This window comes from Aricia agestis, chromosome 20 (assembly GCF_905147365.1).
Source record: "Aricia agestis chromosome 20, ilAriAges1.1, whole genome shotgun sequence".
Classification (NCBI taxonomy): Eukaryota; Metazoa; Arthropoda; class Insecta; order Lepidoptera; family Lycaenidae; genus Aricia; species Aricia agestis.
Window position 1 is genome coordinate 7,166,165 of NC_056425.1, and position 18,185 is coordinate 7,184,349.

Sequence of the window (18,185 nt, forward strand, 5' to 3'; positions counted from 1 at the left end):
CTGTTCACAATACACGGGACAACCTAAAATTAATGATTTAGTTTTTTGACTTTAACGCAAAGAACGTAACGAAGTTATTTACGGACGCTGGAGTATATGTTATATCTGTTAGATACGTACGGGACCCTGAAAATAAAATTTACGGCAATCGGTTTCTCAGACGCCTAAGAAACCCTAAAATGTAAATAGTTGTGTCTTAAGATAGAGCGATATTTATTAACGGTTTAGACAGACTTATCTTAGTATAACTAATATCACGGTGAGAACAACACACAATAAATAGTTTGCGATAACGGTATAATACTATAAAATGACGGACCTTGACTTAAAAACGACTATGTTAAGCGTCTTACCAATATTTTTCGCTCTATTCTATATTTACTGTCGTTATAGGCTGAGTTACTGGAGAAGGCGCGGGGTGAGAGAGGTACCAAATGCGAATTTACTGTTCGGCCATTTTAAAAATGGCTTCCTCTTTCGCACGGCACCCGGGTACCATCTCGGCGAAGTATACAAGCAGGCACCAAAAGACGCGCCAGTCGCCGGCTTCTACATCTTCCACAAGCCGTGCCTCCTTCTAAAGGACCCTAAAATCATCAAGCAGATCCTTATAAGGGACTTCGACAATTTCACTGACCGTCATTTCGGGGGGCCATGGCAGAAAGACAGCGTTGGCATGAAGAACTTGTTTGGCTTGAAGAATCCCGCTTGGAAGTATTTAAGAAGCAAAGTTTCTCCACTTCTCACGAAGACGAAACTCAAACAAATATTGCCGTTCATGATGGAAACTGGACAGCCGATGATGGAGTATCTTGACAAAGAAGTTAAAGATAATGGCAAAGTTGTGGATGTACAGGACGTTAATTATATTTACACTGCTGATCTCATCGCTAATATAGTATTGGGTACCAAGACTAACACTTTCAAGAATCCCAACTCGGATTTCTATAAATTCTGTGAGTATGATGTTATATTTCACTGTTTAAAATATTGGTCTCGAATGTTAAATAATTAAATCTACGTGCTAAAATTTTTCAAAAAGTCTCACTATCTTGGTTAAGATATTTTTAGGGTTCCGTACCCAAAGGATAAAAACGGGACCCTACCTTATTACTAAGTCTTCGATGTCTGTCTGTTTCTAGGCTGTATCTCAAGAACAGCTATAGCTAGATTTTTGAAATTTTCACAGAATACTCAGTTTTATTAATCAAATACTTTAATAATTAACAAAAAAATAAATAATTAAGGGGGCTCCCATACAAAAAACACATTTTTACCTATTTTTGCTCTATAATGGTACGGAACCCTTCGTGCGCGAGTCCATCTCGCACTTGGCCGGTTTATTTTTTATTTTTACCTACTCACCGGGTAAAACTAGAAAAAAAACCAGGTCAGTCTGGGGGTTAATTCTTTTTTTTTTTCATTCGAATATATGAAAAGGAAGGTTTGATATTTAAACGTTTAAGTTAAGCAAAATAATCTAATCTGGATTTTGCAATAGTGGACTATTTAAAGCAGTGATTTCTAGAAATAAAGAAATCAAACTTAACACTTGAAAAATTAGAGAATATTATTATTGTATCCGTTTTTTTTTTATAAAATAAGGGGGCAAACGAGCATACGGATCACCTGATGGAAAGCAACTTCCGTCGCCAGAAGAGCTGCAGGTGCGTTGCCGGCCTTTTAAGAGGGAATAGGGTACAAGAGGAGGGTAGGGATGGGAAGGGAAGGGAATAGGGGAGGGTAGGGAAGGGAATAGGGTAGCCTCCGGTAAACTCACTCACTCGGCGAAACACAGCGCAAGCGCTATTTCACGCCGGTTTTCTGTGAGAACGTGGTATTTCTCCGGTCGAGCCTGCCCATTCGTGCCGAAGCATGGCTCTCCCACGTATAAAATATAAGTACGTAAATTCTAATATTTCTTTCAGTTATGGATTTCTTCAGAGGCTTCAAGCGGATGGTCGCACTGGTTATTGTGTTTTTCATGCCGGAGTTAGTCAAAGTCATTGGAAACCCGGTTTTCGTCAATTCGAAATATGTACAGAAATTATTCTGGAGCACGATTGAAGAGCGCGAAAAAAGCGGGGTCAAAAGAGGAGATTTTATCGATTCGATTATTCAACTTAAGAATTCGGAACAGAATAGTCTTTACAGTAAGTAAAAATATGCCAATTAGTGTTAGTAATCTGATTGAAAAATAATTGTCTTTATATTGGGGTTAAAAAGTTTATGGTTCAAACACAGAATAAGCTAAAGTCTCAGATATTTTGAGGTTAAAGTTTCTTCCACTCCCTCCGTTTCTACAGTTTGAATATGGAATAATCTTTTTTTTTCAGAATTCGAAGGCGAAAACCTGATGTTTCAAATCGGCCAGTTCTTTTCCGGTTTCGAATCGAGTTCAATAGCCGTTGCGTTTACCCTGATGCAGTTGGCCAAACAGAAGCCATTGCAGGATCGGGCAAGGGAAGACATCAAGCAGGCCATAGATAAGCACGGCTGGACGATAGAAGCCTTCAACGAGATGAAGTACATAGACCAGTGTGTGGCTGAGGGCGTGAGGTTGCATCCAGCGGTGTCGACCATAGACAGATATACTAAGGAGGATTATAAGGTAACTGGGATTCACCAGTTTTGTATTTGTGTAATTTTTCACAGGTACAGTGCAATTGCATTGGATAGTTTTCACAGCGAATCTTTAGTAAGTTCGAAATTTAAAATAATTGTAACTTTCTTTGCGATACCTATAATTGTTTAGGATAGGCCCAGAGAGCACTTTATACAGGGTGTAACGAAACATAGTGATTATACTTTAGGGCAGGGGTTCCCAATCTTTTTCAGCCTGCGCCGCACTTACAAGTCAATATTTTGTCACGGCGCCCTTCTGTACCTAGCTATTACAACAAAATATATATAAATAAACACCTTTATTGATTATAGTTAGGTTAAGCAAGTAAATAATAATAAAGAAATATTTAATCATCTGCTTGCTTTGTATAATTAATAATATTATAATTTTATTTTATAATATTTGTGGTTATGGATAATGATGGAGGATTGACTCGCGGCGCCCCTCTTGCCTTTCCACGGCGCACCAGGGCGCCGCGGCACACAGTTTGGGAACCCCTGCTTTAGGGTATGAGTCTCTTATATTGAGTTCACTGTGAAAGTAGCAGCGGTGAAAGAGTATTTTTTTTTGTGATTTGTATGGCCTAGCGCCCCAGCGTTATGAATTTCTCCATACAAAAGTTAAAAAAACAGTTTCAGTACAGTTTCCGTGGGATTTTTTTTGTAATAATTTTCTACTTATGTTTTTATTTGGGTATGATCGTTAACTTTTCATAATATTATAGATCCCCGACACCGACATAGTGATAGAGAAAGGGACACCTATCTTCATCTCGCTCTACGGCCTCCACAACGACCCGCAATTCTTCGAGAACCCCACACTCTTCGACCCCGAGAGATTCGCCGAAGGGAAGAAGGTGTCAGACGCCAATATACCCTTTGGTATCGGACCCCGCATGTGTGTAGGTAAGTCCTATACATAAGGACCTAAAAAATCGTTAATACTTATACAAGGTGTAACAAAACTAGTATTCAGTGATAATATTTTAGTACTATGTGTCCCTTATATAGAGTTCGCTGTGAAAGTAGCAGCACTGAAAAATTGGGCGCTTGCCCAAAGCCCATACAAGTCACGAAAAAGACTTGTATGGGCAAGCACCCCCGTGTTTTTTTTTTAAATGAAATAAGGGGGCAAACGAGCAAACGGGTCACCTGATGAGAAGCAACTTCCGTCGCCCATGGACACTCGCAGCATCAGAGGATCTGCAGGTGCGTTGCCGGCCTTTTAAGAGGGAATAGGGTAATAGGGGAGGGTAGGGATGGGAAGGGAATGAAATAGGGGAGGGTAGGGAAGGGAATAGGGTAGGGGATTGGGCCTCCCGTAAACTCACTCACTCGCTTGCGCTGTTTCACGCCGGTTTTCTGTGAGGACGTGGTATTTCTCCGGTTGAACCGGCCCATTCGTGCCGAAGTATGGCTCTCCCACGTCTAAATGTCCCGTGTCATAAATTATTCCAAACAAAGGTTAAAAAAAGTTACTCTTTTAGCGCTGCTACTTTTACAGCGAACTCTATATTTAAAATATGTGGTACCCTAAACTTAAGTATTATCAGTTATCACTAAGTTGCCTGTACAACTCCTATCAAAATACTTTTCTATTTTTTAAATCTTTTACTGCCGTTTTCAGAGATATTTAAGGATTATTAATTTTATTTCAAAAAGATTTTGACATAATATTTAGACCTTTTTAACGAATTCTTAAATAAATTAAAGTTAACATAAATTAAAGTTATCATTAAATATCTCTGTGTGCGAAAGTAAACTCCCTAAGAATCGTCATATTATTGTTAACTAGATGTCCCGCGCGGCTTCGCCCGTGTAAATTAGGAATTTTACAGAAACCGTACATTTTCCCATAAAAAATATTTCCCCCGTTTTTCCCACATTTTCCTGAGTTTCTTCGGTCGTATTAGTCTTAGCGTGATAATATAATATAACGTATAGTCTTACTCGATAAATGATCTATCTAACACTGAGATAAGTTTTTAAATAGGACCTGTAGTTTCAGTTGAGTCAATCTCAGGGATTGACGCGTTCAAGCAAACATACTCTTCAGGTATGTTTGCTTGAACGCGTATAATATTAGGTAGGTATAGATTTTTTTTAATTATCGCTTGACAAACTCAAGTCTCGATCTAAAAGACTATGAAATGGTATAATATGGTAGTGATGATGATGATGATGATGAATATAATTTGCATAGTAGCATATGCTTTCCGTTCTTAAAACAACGACGAAACTCCCAAACTTGTATCTATAAAGAATCAGGAGTTCTCGCAGCACCTTACGAACCACAGTATACCAGGTATATCTCGGTGCAAAATCTTACTTGTTGGTAGCGTATGCTTTGAATACTTCTCACGAAACCGAAGTCACCACATGTTTCCTTATAAGTTTTGAGGAGTTCCCTCGATTACTTATGGATCCTTCATCAGATCACCATTTTTGTGAATATAATACCAAATTGGGATGATACTCTATATACCAAAAGAAAAATTTTGAAAATCGGTTTACAAACGGCTCAGTAATCGTTGAATATAAGAAAACGAATATAACACCTCCCCCATTTTGAAAGTCGGTTAAATTGTAGCCTATGTGTTATTCTGATGTATAAGCTATATTATCGTAAAGTTTCATTAAAATCCGTTCAGTAGTTTTTGCGTGAAAGAGTAACAAACATCCATACATCCACACATTCATACATCCAAACAAACTTTCGCCTTTATAATATTAGTAGGATAGTAGGATGTCATCTGTCTATCGGCAATATCGTTACATGCAAACAGATGAACCGATTTTGATCTAGATTTGTAAGTTTTTAAAAAGAAGCAATTTTGTGTTTAAATTTTTAAAATAGGAATTACCCGTTACTAAATAAACAGATGTAGCTAGACAACTTTTATTGGTTAGTGAATATAAATTTTAAATTAAGTAATTACCTATATATTAGTTGAATTTAAAAATGTTTTTCTAATTTGGCTTGTTACATATCAAGTGCAAGGCCAAGGCAACCTGACCAAATAGGATATAAACACTGTATAAGATACACACTTCCGTACTACACTTCCGTAAACTCAGTAAATCATTTACTGTTAAGTTGTAACTTATAACATCTAATTAATTAACTTCTAATCCTTTTCCATATTAATTTTATTTTCCTTATTAAAGTGCTCTTATAAGCTGCCTTTTAATTAGTGTAAAACCTTGACTTGATTTATGTGCACTAGATGAAAATAAAATTTATTTCAAACTTACGTTTCACAATATAATATTATGCAGTTTACTACATTATCACAAATCTACGTGCATTTCTAACAGACAGCAGCTACAGTATAAACTATAGTGTGCTGTCGCTTTACTGTCGCATTACTGTCACATCACTGTCGTATTGCTGTACTCACCGCACCTGTTTCCCCAGGTATGAAGGTCGGTCAGCTCCACGTGAAGGTGATCCTGGCACTCATCCTGTCGCAGTACGAGCTTCACCAGGAACCCCATGTGGTGACGGAGCTGGACTCCCGAGCCACCCTCACCGCGGCCGCCGACGGCATCAATCTACAGCTGAGGAGACTAGCTGAGTCCCTGGTTAATTAATGATAGGGGGTCTGAGGATGTGTAAGGGAGGGGGGATGAATTATCGCAAAAGGTGCAAAAACCGGCCAAGTGTAAATCCGATTCTTTTCACCTTCTCCTTGACAGTTCTGCTTTACTACAGAGAAGGAAGAGGCACCTTGGTCGCCACGATTACTCATGATCCACGGAGGAAATTTGTGGCACCAATCCCAACCATATGGTTCAATTTATAAGCAGCATTGGGTTGGGGACGTTACTCTAATGAAAAGGAGTCACAACAGATCCTCAAGGGTCGCAGTGATCGCTAAAATTTTTATGGCGAGACAATGGCGAGCCTTCATTTAATTATTGTTTTGTATTTGTTGTTGTGATGACAACAAAATTACATAACATACCTCAACACATGCAAGATACAGATGAAAAATGGACGGAGAAAAGTCTGTTTTTGCGTCGCTCACTTTCTGAAGGCTTCAGACAAGGACCGTGGACTTGATTTAGAAGTTTTCACTTTATGGACAAGACCGTGCTTTAATTTACCCATTATGATAGGTACTCACAAGTCACGAGGACTAATGGTTTACACTTTACGACTATATTTATAAAGCTAGCTTTAAGTGTTTTAGGCTCTACATTAGAGCAACTAAAGTGTATAAAAATATATTGCACTTGGCCGGTTTTTTAATAAATTGTTAAATTCCAAACGATGAGTCGAGGTACAAAACTACATAAAATATGTGGAAATGGGAGAATTATATTAAATTCTTTGTAAAATCTCGTCATTTTGATTATATGTTAGTTATTTATCCCTTTAATTATTATTGTAATTATTCATGAATAATTTAGCTATGTCGATAAGTAAGTTGAAGGTAATTTTTAATGACACAGGAAAATATAAAGTTGAGTATTTTAATATGTAGCAATAACTGAACAACCTTAAAGAGGTTACATCCTTAGGTTACAATATCTAGGTAATTGTGTAGTCGTGAACTGAGTAATTTATTATTTATTTAAGGTCGATTGGGCTTTAAGGTGCTTTTTTATTTATTTGTTATTATTTGTTACTGCCTTGCACAATATGAATAACATAACGTCTAGACCAATATTCTTACTTCTGCACTCAGAGACGAATATTCGGTACCTATAATTATTGTAATCTTATATGTTTAAACGAGCAATTCTTGTATATATAATTAGAATCTCGGAATCGGCTCCAACGATTTTCATGAAATTTAGTATATAGGGGGTTTCGGGCGCGATAAATCGATCTAGCTAGGAATCATTTTTAGAAAATGACATTTTATTCGTGTTTTATCGACAAATATCTAGTTAAACTAATTAAATTAAGAGTTTGCAAATATGTGTGGGGCTCATGCCATCATTTAATTACGGTTAACGGCCGTTCCCAATAGTTGATCTATCTCTGGTTTTGCCCTACTAGAGATAGGAATAGCTCACAATTGACATAAAATATATGGCTCTAATGTCTAATGTGAGCTATTCCTATCTCTAGTAGGGCAAAACCAGAGATAGATCAAATATTGGGAACGGCCGTAAGTCTCTGAGTGCGGCAGTTACACTCTCTAAAACACTACCAAAACACTATTATTGTTTTAAAATTAATATGCTGCAGGCAGCGGATATTTCTTTTTTTTGTTATTGACGGAGTTGGACTTTTATTAATGAAAATACGAAGTATATTTTTATTTTGGAAATTGTTTTATTTTGCCCTTTTGATCATCAGTGATAGTAGGTACCTACATAATATTCGTGATAATTACTATATAATAACGTCTATTTAAAAGTATTCCTAGTAATAAAACTTTAAAATAGAATTATATTAGTACTAGTTATAACAATTTTACTGTAAATTCTTTTATGGAATTTTTTGCTTTTAATTTAAAATATTCATTTGTTTATAAGCCAGTAATGCGATGGAAGAACCACAAGAAGTATGCCATTGAAATTCATTTTATCACGTGTAAATTGTAATCTTGCAACGTTGGTGCCAATTTCCCTTGCCATATTTTTATCACATTCCCATATTACAAGTAGAATCGTTGGGGTTACGAGAAAGCTTAAAAGAAAGCTTGTTGGGGTTATAAGAAGGACAAATTATTTTCATCACATAATCTGACGGAAAAGGCCACAACATTTCGTTGCGGCGTCGTATCGCAAATACATCGCAGAGAAATGCGATGCGATGTTGCAACGCAAAAATTTCATCAGACACACCAGAGTAATTAGCCAACACGTTCTTTATCGCTTATTTATAGAATCGCCGATCAAGATCTATGAAATAGACATAAGCGTTAGATAAAAAAAATCGACAATCGACTCATGTTATGTCTATTCTATACATTTTTATCAGCGATTCTATAAAGAAGCGATAAATAAAACGTCTTGGCTAGAAGCTCTACCCTTTTTACGATGTGCCGTCGCGTCGTATCGGAAATTTTCACGACGTGCTGCGTCGTAGATTGTACGATGCGACGCCGCAACGCAATGTTGTGGCCTGGCCCACAGGGGCTTCAGCCTTCAAGTAATCTTATGTAACGTGCATTTTATTTATGTGTCGGGTTATCACAGGAAATCCCTTACTTAGGGTGTTTATAGGTGCTATTAAATAAATGCCCAATAAGCAACATTTTACCCCGAAAATGAGCAGATTCGCCTGATGGAAAATGGCAAAAGATAGCTTCATTACGTGAGAGTGATTTTCTTAGGCGGCCCCTAAACCTGTACAATAATATAGTGCAATAAAAATTAAACTAGCACAAACGGTTCAATATGTGTAATATTGAACAGTTTGAGCTAGTTTAATTTTAAACGGTCAAAAATATTGCACAATACGTAATTGATCGTCTAGGGGCCCGTCTAGGCTGTTGCTAGTCCCATTGAAAAAAAAAACTACAGTGAAATTAAAACTTGATTGTTTGTTAGAAAGCGGGATTTAATTCCATTTTTACGCTGCGTTAGAGGTCTACTTTCCCTCCCTCTTATGAATTGTCAATAAAGTCATGGGATTAATATTTTTCGCCCATCCAAAAAACTCGCATAATGCCTAAAAAGAAGTTTGGACTTCTTTTTGTTGGAGAAGTGAAGGAATTCGAATACGACAGTAATGTGACAGCAGGGAGCGTAGAATCGTGAAAATTTCCGATGGGACAGCTCATCGTAAAGAGTGCTTCTAGCCAAGACGTTTTCTTCATCGCTTCTTTATAGAATAGCTGATAATAATAATATCTTTATTTCAAGCCAAATAGCCCATAGTGTAGCCTAACAGTAATATGTATGGAATTGCAATAACATGAGCCAAGTATCGCCTTTATTTTATCAAAAGCTTTAGCTTCTTAAATAACTTATTCAAATATGAAAATAGAAAAGGCATCAACAGCTGCGGTCTTATATGCAAAATGCACATTTCTCAATACACAACCCGTGGGAAATTAAGCTAAATTTGTTGAAGTAAGAGCATAATTTTATGTATTTTCCACGTGCGATATAAGAGCAATATAATATTATTTTAGTGTAGCTCGCAATTTATTTTGGACATTTCGTTAATCAGGCACCTTAAAGCGAGTTACCTAGCCCAGGGTTCAAAGCCTCTCCATTGCGAATTCCGTGTAGATTCATTCTTCAGCGGCTTTAGGCGTAGGTTATTATTATATTATCATTTTCGTATTCATAGATAATAGCTATGTCCACACTATGCGCTTTCGTCTTCAATATTCGTCATCTTCTTTCATTCAACTTTCGTTTTGGCGCATTCAATAATTGAATGCGTCAACGAACGCAACGCCAACTGTCATTTTTAATAACAAACCGAAAGTTTTGGATACGGTTTTGGTTGACTGCACTATAACGCATGTCCTTGACGAACAGAAAAAGGCACAGTGTGGACAAAGCTAATCCTACTTCCTACTAATATTATAAAGGCGAAAGTTTGTTTGGATGTATGGATGTGTGGATGTATGGATGTTTGTTACTCTTTCACGCAAAAACTACTGAACGGATTTTAATGAAACTTAACAATAATATAGCTTATACATCAGAATAACACATAGGCTACAATTTTAACCGACTTTCAAAATAGGGCCGGTGTTATGTTTGTTTTCTTATGTTCAATGATTACTCCGCCGTTTGTTAACCGATTTTAAAAAAAATTCTTTTGGTATATCGGGTATCATCCCAATTTGGTATAATATTCACAAAAGTGGTGATCTGATGAAGGATGCATAAGTAATCGAGGGAACTCCTCAAAATTTATATGAAAACATGTGGTGACTTCGGTTTCGTGGGAAGTATTATAAGCATATGCTACCAACAAGTAAGATTTTGCACCGAGGTATACCTGGCATACATGGTTCGGAAGGTGCTGAGAGAACTCCTGATTCTTTATAGATACAAGTTTGGGAGTTTCGGCGTTATTTTAAAAACGGAAAGCATATGCTACTATGCAAATTACATTCATCATCATCATCACTACCATTTTATACCATACATCGTCCCATGGTTATGACTTATGAGCCTATAATGACCCTCTTATTGGTACTTTTCATAGTCTTTTAGATCGAGACTCGAGTTTGTCAAGCGATAATTGAAAAAAATCTATACTTAATATTGCTTGAGAGTATGTTTACTTGAACGCGCTAATCTCAGGAACTACTGGTCTGATTTAAAAACTTATTTCAGTGTTAGATAGCTAATTTATCGAGTTAGACTATAGGCTATATATTATCACGCTAAGACTAATACGACCGAAGAAACTCAGGAAAATGTGGGAAAAACAAGGGAAATATTAGAAATTACGAACTACTGGAGCAATTTTTATGGCAATATTTGGCACAGGTATAGAGTAAACCAAGTGAAGGGAGTAGGGACATAAGAGCTATTATTTATGGAAAAATGTACGGTTTCCGTAAAAATCCTAATTTACGCGGGCGAAGCCGCGCGGGACATCTAGTAATTAATAAATACTAGATGTCGCCCGCGGCCCGCAAGTCCGTTGCGCCAAAATTCGTTTGTCGCGCGAGAATAAAATTATATTCCGACAATAAAGCTCCCCTCCTTTTCCTTCCCTTAAAGTATCTTCAAAGCAAACATCTTAATGGATCACTATAATGGGTATGTATGATACTTATGGACCTTTATTTACTTTGATTAGTGTGATATAGTTAGTGATTAGGAGAAAATAAAGGACTTGCACTAATCAGTCGCTGTCTTTCTCCTGATTACTAATCACGGCCTGAAATCATTTAGATTTTAGTCCATAGGTCCATATCTCATGTCTTCTGAAAATAATCTGACTTTGAAATAGCTGCTTAACGAAGCGGTATATTAAGCGGCGAGCAGAGAAAAGTTTAATCTGTCCGCGTTATAAGTTAAACAAGAGTTACAGTGGAATTGGGTCGAGTCAGCCATGCCAGTAATTAGTGGAGCCATCGGGGACGCTAAACACATTATTGGCCATGATTGCACGCTGTTGCTGTAAAATGTTGTCAGTATATACTAACATATTAGACTTTAAAGTCTTATAATATGTATAATATGTTCGCTGTTAAAAGCATTTGTGTACTAACAAATAACTCACAATTTTTTTTGTTAAATTTTGAAGTCAGTCTTGTTCTAAATCTAATAAAAACATAACTGCATTCATAAGTCAATACGTACTTTTTTTGTGGGTTAATACACGAATGCTTAACAGCGTCCATATGTGTCTTCACCAATATTTAGACTATTTCGATTTTTAATACTAGATTATTATGCCGCTCGAATCGGGGGTACAGACACACTAGATTTTTTTTATTAAACTAGATAATGTCAACAATTTCTTTACATATCAATTCAATGCATCAATCACGCGGGAACAGTAAATTTTTGTGGTTGTATGATATTTTTCATAGTGCCCAAGTGTGTGCGCAGTATATAAGAGCACTCTCTATTCCTTTACTCTCATAACCCAGTGGGACGGAAGACAGACACGGCGGCGAGAGATCAGGCGCAGGACCGACTTTTCACATGCCCATCCGACGCATGAATCATCTTACTTGTCAGACAATCAGGTGATCAGTCTGCATTGTCCTAACCAAACTTGGGAATAACATGTTTCCTACGCGGGAATCGAACCCACGACCTCCGAGTCAAGAGCCTACGCTCTAAACCACTGGACCACGGAGGCGCTATATATCGCTGTCTTTGCGCGAATAATAAAAGAAGTATTAAAAATGTTTCCGCCCGGGATCGAACCGGAGGCCTTCTGCGTGTTAGGCAGATGTGATAACCGCTACACCACGGAAACTTGTGACTGAGAACACGTATTTCCTCACAGTTTCTGCAGGTTTCAGGGAAGTTGACCGTGCTTATATAATTGTTATGATAATAGTCGAAAATAAGAATGGGCGCACAGTTTATGAGTAGATAACAAGATAAATACTTAATCGAAATTCTGCTATTTAATTCTAGCATGAGTACGGCACCCAGGGTTCGATCGAGCCGGGCATATGCTGGCAAAATCCAATTCACCATCCAAGTTTGAGAATTTTACCTTCGACAGTTGGATAGTGGAAATATTTAAGTATTTTCCTTAAAGATTCCCCCCATTCCAAGCAAAATTATGACTTATATGATTTTCTGTATGTAAAGGGCAGCAAAATTATCTTTGCCCGAATAGGCAAAGTAGCTAAATCGGACCCTGACGGTACAGATCCGATTTTTTGGTTTTTTGACCAAATACCTCTACAATCGCATCGAAACCCTTATATTATGGAAAGTGCATATTTGTTGTAAGCGTTTTATCACTTACCTATACAGTTTGCCTACTATGAGCTTATACGTGGGAGATCCATGCTTCGGCACGACCGGAGAATACCACGTTCTCAAAGAAAACCGGCGTGAAACAGCGCTTGCGCTGTGTTTCGCCGAGTGAGTGAGTTTACCGGAGGCCCAATCCATTACTCTATTCTCTTCCCTTCCCTTCCCATCCCTACCCTCCCCTATTACCCTATTCCCTCTTAAAAGGCCGATAACGCACCTGCAGCTCTTCTGATGCTGCGAGTGTCCATGGGTGACGGAAGTTGCTTTCCATCAGGTGACCCGTTTGCTCGTTTGCCCCTTTATTTCATTAAAAAAATATATGCTTTTAAAAAATGTAACCTGTGTAAGTAGATATTACCTTTCATTCAGAGGATTATTATTATATTCTCTCCACATGCTGCGATTTCTCATAAAAGCTCCACAAAATGCACTTAGATTGGGTTGCACCAACAAACTTTAACTACAACTGTAACTTTAACTTTAACTATAATGCATAATGTCAAATCTTTGGTTAAAGTTAAAAATGGACGCCATCAAGACACCATGTTTAACCATAACCATAGAGCTCGACAAGGTTTTAAATGCACGTGGCGAAAAAAGGAACTAACGCTGTCATCATACAAAAACGCCATTTTTGACAGTTCTCCTTTACCAGCAGCGCCCCCGCCCGCGTTCATTTATAGCCTTGTTGGACCAGCTGTCATCTGTCAATTTCTCTGGTCAAAGTTAAGGTTAAAGTTAAAGTTAAATTTAGCCTAAACTATAACCATAACTTTAACTTTAACCACGCCTCTGGTGCAACCCAACCTTAATGTTCTATTATATTGCTTTCACCTCGCTAACTGATTTTATGCAGTCAATATAATACCAATTTTTATAGTTCTGTGATAGTGTTTTCGGTCTGTGATGGTATTTTATAGAATTTTGATAGTTACGGCGTCATAGGGATGGAGAAAATATGATGGGTTATAGGGATAAACATATTATATTTGGCTACTGACTCTTAGTTGATTAGTAAGTTATTAAAAAGGATATTATATTACCGGATTATTGGAATATCTCGGAATCGGCTCCAACGATTTTCTAAATAATTCTCTAACGAAATAGCTAGTTTAATTAATATTCGCTTCTGAGTGTGGCTGTAAATGCGAGGCTCTTAAAGATAAAGATGATTTCTAATGCTAGCTGCAAGTACTTCTCTAGACTATGAATAAAAAAAAACTATAGATTAGACATAACTTTTGTAAGGCGAGCAGAGTCGCAGACTACAATCATATTTTAAATTGAAACATAAAGTGGCAATAAAGACAATTCGTTGTCACCCAGTCGGAATAATTACGGGCTTTTGACGTTTTTTACGGGCGCCGTTTTTTTGTTCGATTTCCTCTTTTCCGACGACCTATCGGATTTAAATAGCGAAAGCCCGCGGAAGGGACACGGTGAAAGTAAACATAAAACATAAAAAGATCGTTTTAACGATACACGCGAGTCTGTAATACTAGACGTATTATAATTATTATTTCACTATTACGATTATTACAAAATATACGACAATATGAAGTCTGTGACTTCGCTAAAATCACGCGGGAACCGTACATGTTTCCGGGATAAAAAGTATCCTATGTTCTTTCCCGGGACACAAAGTATCCCTCCAGTTAAATCGGTTCAATAATGCGTGAAGAGGTAACAGACAGACAAACAGACAGATACACTTTTACATTTATAATAATACTAATTTGGACTCTTACGTCGCTGACCAAAAAAGGAAACAAAAAATACGAAAAAAATTGTAAGTATCTCTTATATATAAAATTCTCGTGTCACAATGTTAGTTACCGTACTCCTCCGAAACGGCTTTATTGATTTTTACCAAATTTTATATGCATATTCAGTAGATCTGAGAATCGGCTACTGGCTACTTCTTATGTTGATAAGTGCATTTGGTGAATAAATAATAGTAAATTATTACAACTCGAGACTGACGGCGACCATTGTTTGTGCGACGGGATAATGATGGACGTTGCCATGTTGACATACTTATTTAGTCATTTCAATAAAATAATATGGGTGAAATACTTTATACGGCAAAACAACGTTTGCCGGGCGTTCAGTTCAGGCAAAAATTCAGGCGCTACGTAAGGCACTACGCCGTAGCACCCTGAGCCGTTGCAACGAAAGAATAACCAGCAAGTTGAATGGAATTTTTTTATTTATTTATAGCGGGTTTAGAATTTAGATTATTCCAATCCAGTAATCCAAAGCGCTGCATTGCTAGTGGAATAATATATAATCTCTTGTTGACTAGAGTGCATTATCATCTATATGAAACTATTCGTTCCACTATCAATGCTATAAAATGGCCGTTTATGGCCATTTTGAGTATTCCATTCCAATTTTTTAATTTTTTTATAGCGGCTTACATATTATTTTTAGGCACTGGAATGCATTCCAGTGCCTAAAAATAATATGTTAGCCGGCCATTATGGTGACGCAGCGTTGAAGTAAAAAACCGTGTAGGATATGTTTTAGATTGCTCGTTTTCTAAAACAAGAAATGGAACAGCATGGGGCATAAGCGACAAAATGGTTTTTATCGCGTAATTTAAAAACCATAAATATATTTCATATAAGCTATGGGCAAATTAAAGTGTATGCTTGAACCAATCAAAAAATATGTACAAATTTTGAAAGCTTAAATCACTCTCCTCTGTTGGCAAAATTAGATTCCCTTTTTTACAGAGGTCTTTTTGAATAATTATTCTGTGTTATAAAAGTTGACCAATCGTGTTATGCTATGGGTAATTCAAAGACAATATGATGTATACATACTGACAATGAAATTTAATTCCTTAGCTTTAGTCATTGCTGAGAAAAATCGATACCGCTACATCCTACTACTTAATATTATAAATTTGGGAGTCCGTTTGTTTGTTACCTTTTTACGCCCAACCGATTTTGCTGTTTGGTATGGCGATACTTTAAGTCTCGGAAAAGGATATAGGATTCTTTTTATCCCGGAAAAATGTACGGTTCCTGCGCGAACTAGTTTCAAATTTTTAATAAATCAATGATTTTTCAGATTTTCTCATAAAATACTAAAGACTTAAGATTTGTTTATAAAATATTCTAGTTTTATAACTAAATCTTTATCTCTTTGTATAGTATTTTGCCTTCATCTTTTGTTCGTAAAGTTTTACATGCATTACCGTATTTTATACCTTTCCTATACGTTTTACAAGCACGTACCCCTCGTAAAATACCGATGCCTTATAAAATATACCTTCGCATGTAATTTGTCTCGTATTCTTCCCGTTTTCACGTTTTGAATAAAATATGACCACTTTTATTGTACACCGTAAATTCTTTCCTACACTATTTATCTCTTTTATTTTTTCTAGCAAAGTTAATACTGAAACATGATATAGCAAATTTTACACGAATGCGTTAGAGAAGGGTTATTAAAAAACAAATATGCTACGGATTTTACATAAAGAAAGTAAGGAATATGTAAAAAAATATTATTACCTCTATAACTCATAATATACAGGTTGTTAGGGTTAATTCACCCTTAAAACTATCAAATGAGCCCGTCAAACACCTTTTTATATGAGCACAATGCTGGGAACTCAAAAAAATCCGTCGTCATACCCATACAAATTTGTATGGTACCGGCAATTTGTATGGGTATGACGACGGATTTATATTATAGTACCTAGAGGACCGAGCTTTGCTCGGTATAGCAAACACTCATTGACTTGTCGTGTTACTTAATAACGCCATCTACTGGTCGTTAAAAGAATTAGTTGCCAACAAAATAGTATTATTATTAGCCAATAGATGTCAGGAAGAGTCATATTTTTCAGTTTATCGATTATCGATAAAACACGAATAAAAAGACATTTTCTGAAAATTATTCCTAGCTAGATCGATTTATCGCCCCCGAAACCCAATACTAAATAAATAAATTACAAGTAATGTGTCAGTACGGCTGACACATTAAATTATTATCAATTTTTATCAATTTAGATTAAATTATTGTTATCAATTAATTTTTATCAATAAATTTTGCCACGCTTTAGCGTGGCAAAATATTAATCTAAAAACCTTTTGTTTTTTGATTTAAGGCTGAGTATGTAAGGTTAGAAACTTGGCTCTACATGAGATCTCACTACTTTTTGACACCACGAACTATATTATGTTCTCATCTTGGCAACATTTTTACATGAAAATGTTTTTGGTGGGTAATAATTGATATTTTATGACTTAATCGTAGACATAAAGATGATGCAAAGTTAAAATGTACTCCATTACAATTTCCTCTTTCCCCGTTTGAAATATATTTTTCATGTCGGGCTAAAATCGGATTATATTTTGTAATATTTTATGTGTTACCCGCTACCCTGCTTAACTGATGCAAGGGTGTAGGATGTATTTATTTTTTTATAACGAAAAAAATTAAGGGCGCGCATTATAACAAATTGCTTTACATGATCGTCTGTAACATCAATATTAATGGAAAACTGAATGTTAAATTAAGATGCAGCAAACTTCAGGACTAGCATTAGTGACTATGTTACTCAAAAACACGATAGCATACAATTTTCTCGATAGAAAAAAATTGCGAAGTTGCTTCCAAATCACCTATAATTAACACGTTAAACTGCTAGTATTCGAGTAATACATTAAAATAAAGCTTGAAACTTTTTAGTTTTAATTGACGACCTCTGTGGCTCAGTGGGTGGGCTGCCGGTAGCTCAAGCCGGGGATCACGGGTTCGAATCCCGCCGACGGAACAAAAAGTTTTCAAAGTTCCTGGGTCATGGATGTGTATTAAATATGTGTATTATCAGAGACCTATATATTTAATTCCTCTATGGTATTATATAATAAAAATCTTAAATATATGTAAACTATAAAAGTATTAAATATATTTCCGTTGTCTGGTACCCGTAACACAAGTCCTTCAGGTACTTAGCACGGGGCCAGACTGACGTACTGTGAAACGTCCATATAAAAAAAATACATTATAGGTAAGGCAGGGATTATGTTTCATATTTTTTTAATAACTTAATAGATATCCTTTAAAAAAAAAGAATACCTATAACTGCCCGCTAACTTGGCGATGATTCCGCGTCGTCCTTTTTTACCTGACATAATATGAAAGACGGGCGTGAG

General features: G+C 36.5%; 1 protein-coding gene and 1 non-coding gene across 2 annotated transcripts; one reads left to right on the forward strand and one right to left on the reverse strand.

The window, feature by feature from the left end:
* The first annotated feature begins 310 nt into the window (after positions 1–310).
* On the forward strand, positions 311–6,525 carry LOC121737334 (cytochrome P450 6k1-like). The gene is made up of 5 exons (XM_042128990.1): positions 311–956; positions 1,929–2,153; positions 2,337–2,611; positions 3,351–3,531; positions 6,044–6,525. The coding sequence occupies exons 1-5, from the start codon at positions 311–313 to the stop codon at positions 6,217–6,219; spliced, it is 1,503 nt and encodes a 500-aa protein (XP_041984924.1). The 3' UTR covers positions 6,220–6,525.
* Positions 6,526–12,423: 5,898 nt separating this feature from the next.
* On the reverse strand, positions 12,424–12,496 carry Trnav-aac. The gene has a single exon. It is a non-coding gene; the product is annotated as a tRNA-Val (tRNA).
* Between the last annotated feature and the right edge of the window lie 5,689 nt (positions 12,497–18,185).

Coding starts and splice junctions, on each gene's coding strand:
- LOC121737334 (XM_042128990.1), top strand. CDS start 311: ATGACGGACCTTGACTTAAAAACGACTATGTTAAGCGTCTTACCAATA. Junction 957..1,928: donor CTCGGATTTCTATAAATTCT/GTGAGTATGATG, acceptor TATTTCTTTCAG/TTATGGATTTCTTCAGAGGC. Junction 2,154..2,336: donor GGAACAGAATAGTCTTTACA/GTAAGTAAAAAT, acceptor TTTTTTTTTCAG/AATTCGAAGGCGAAAACCTG.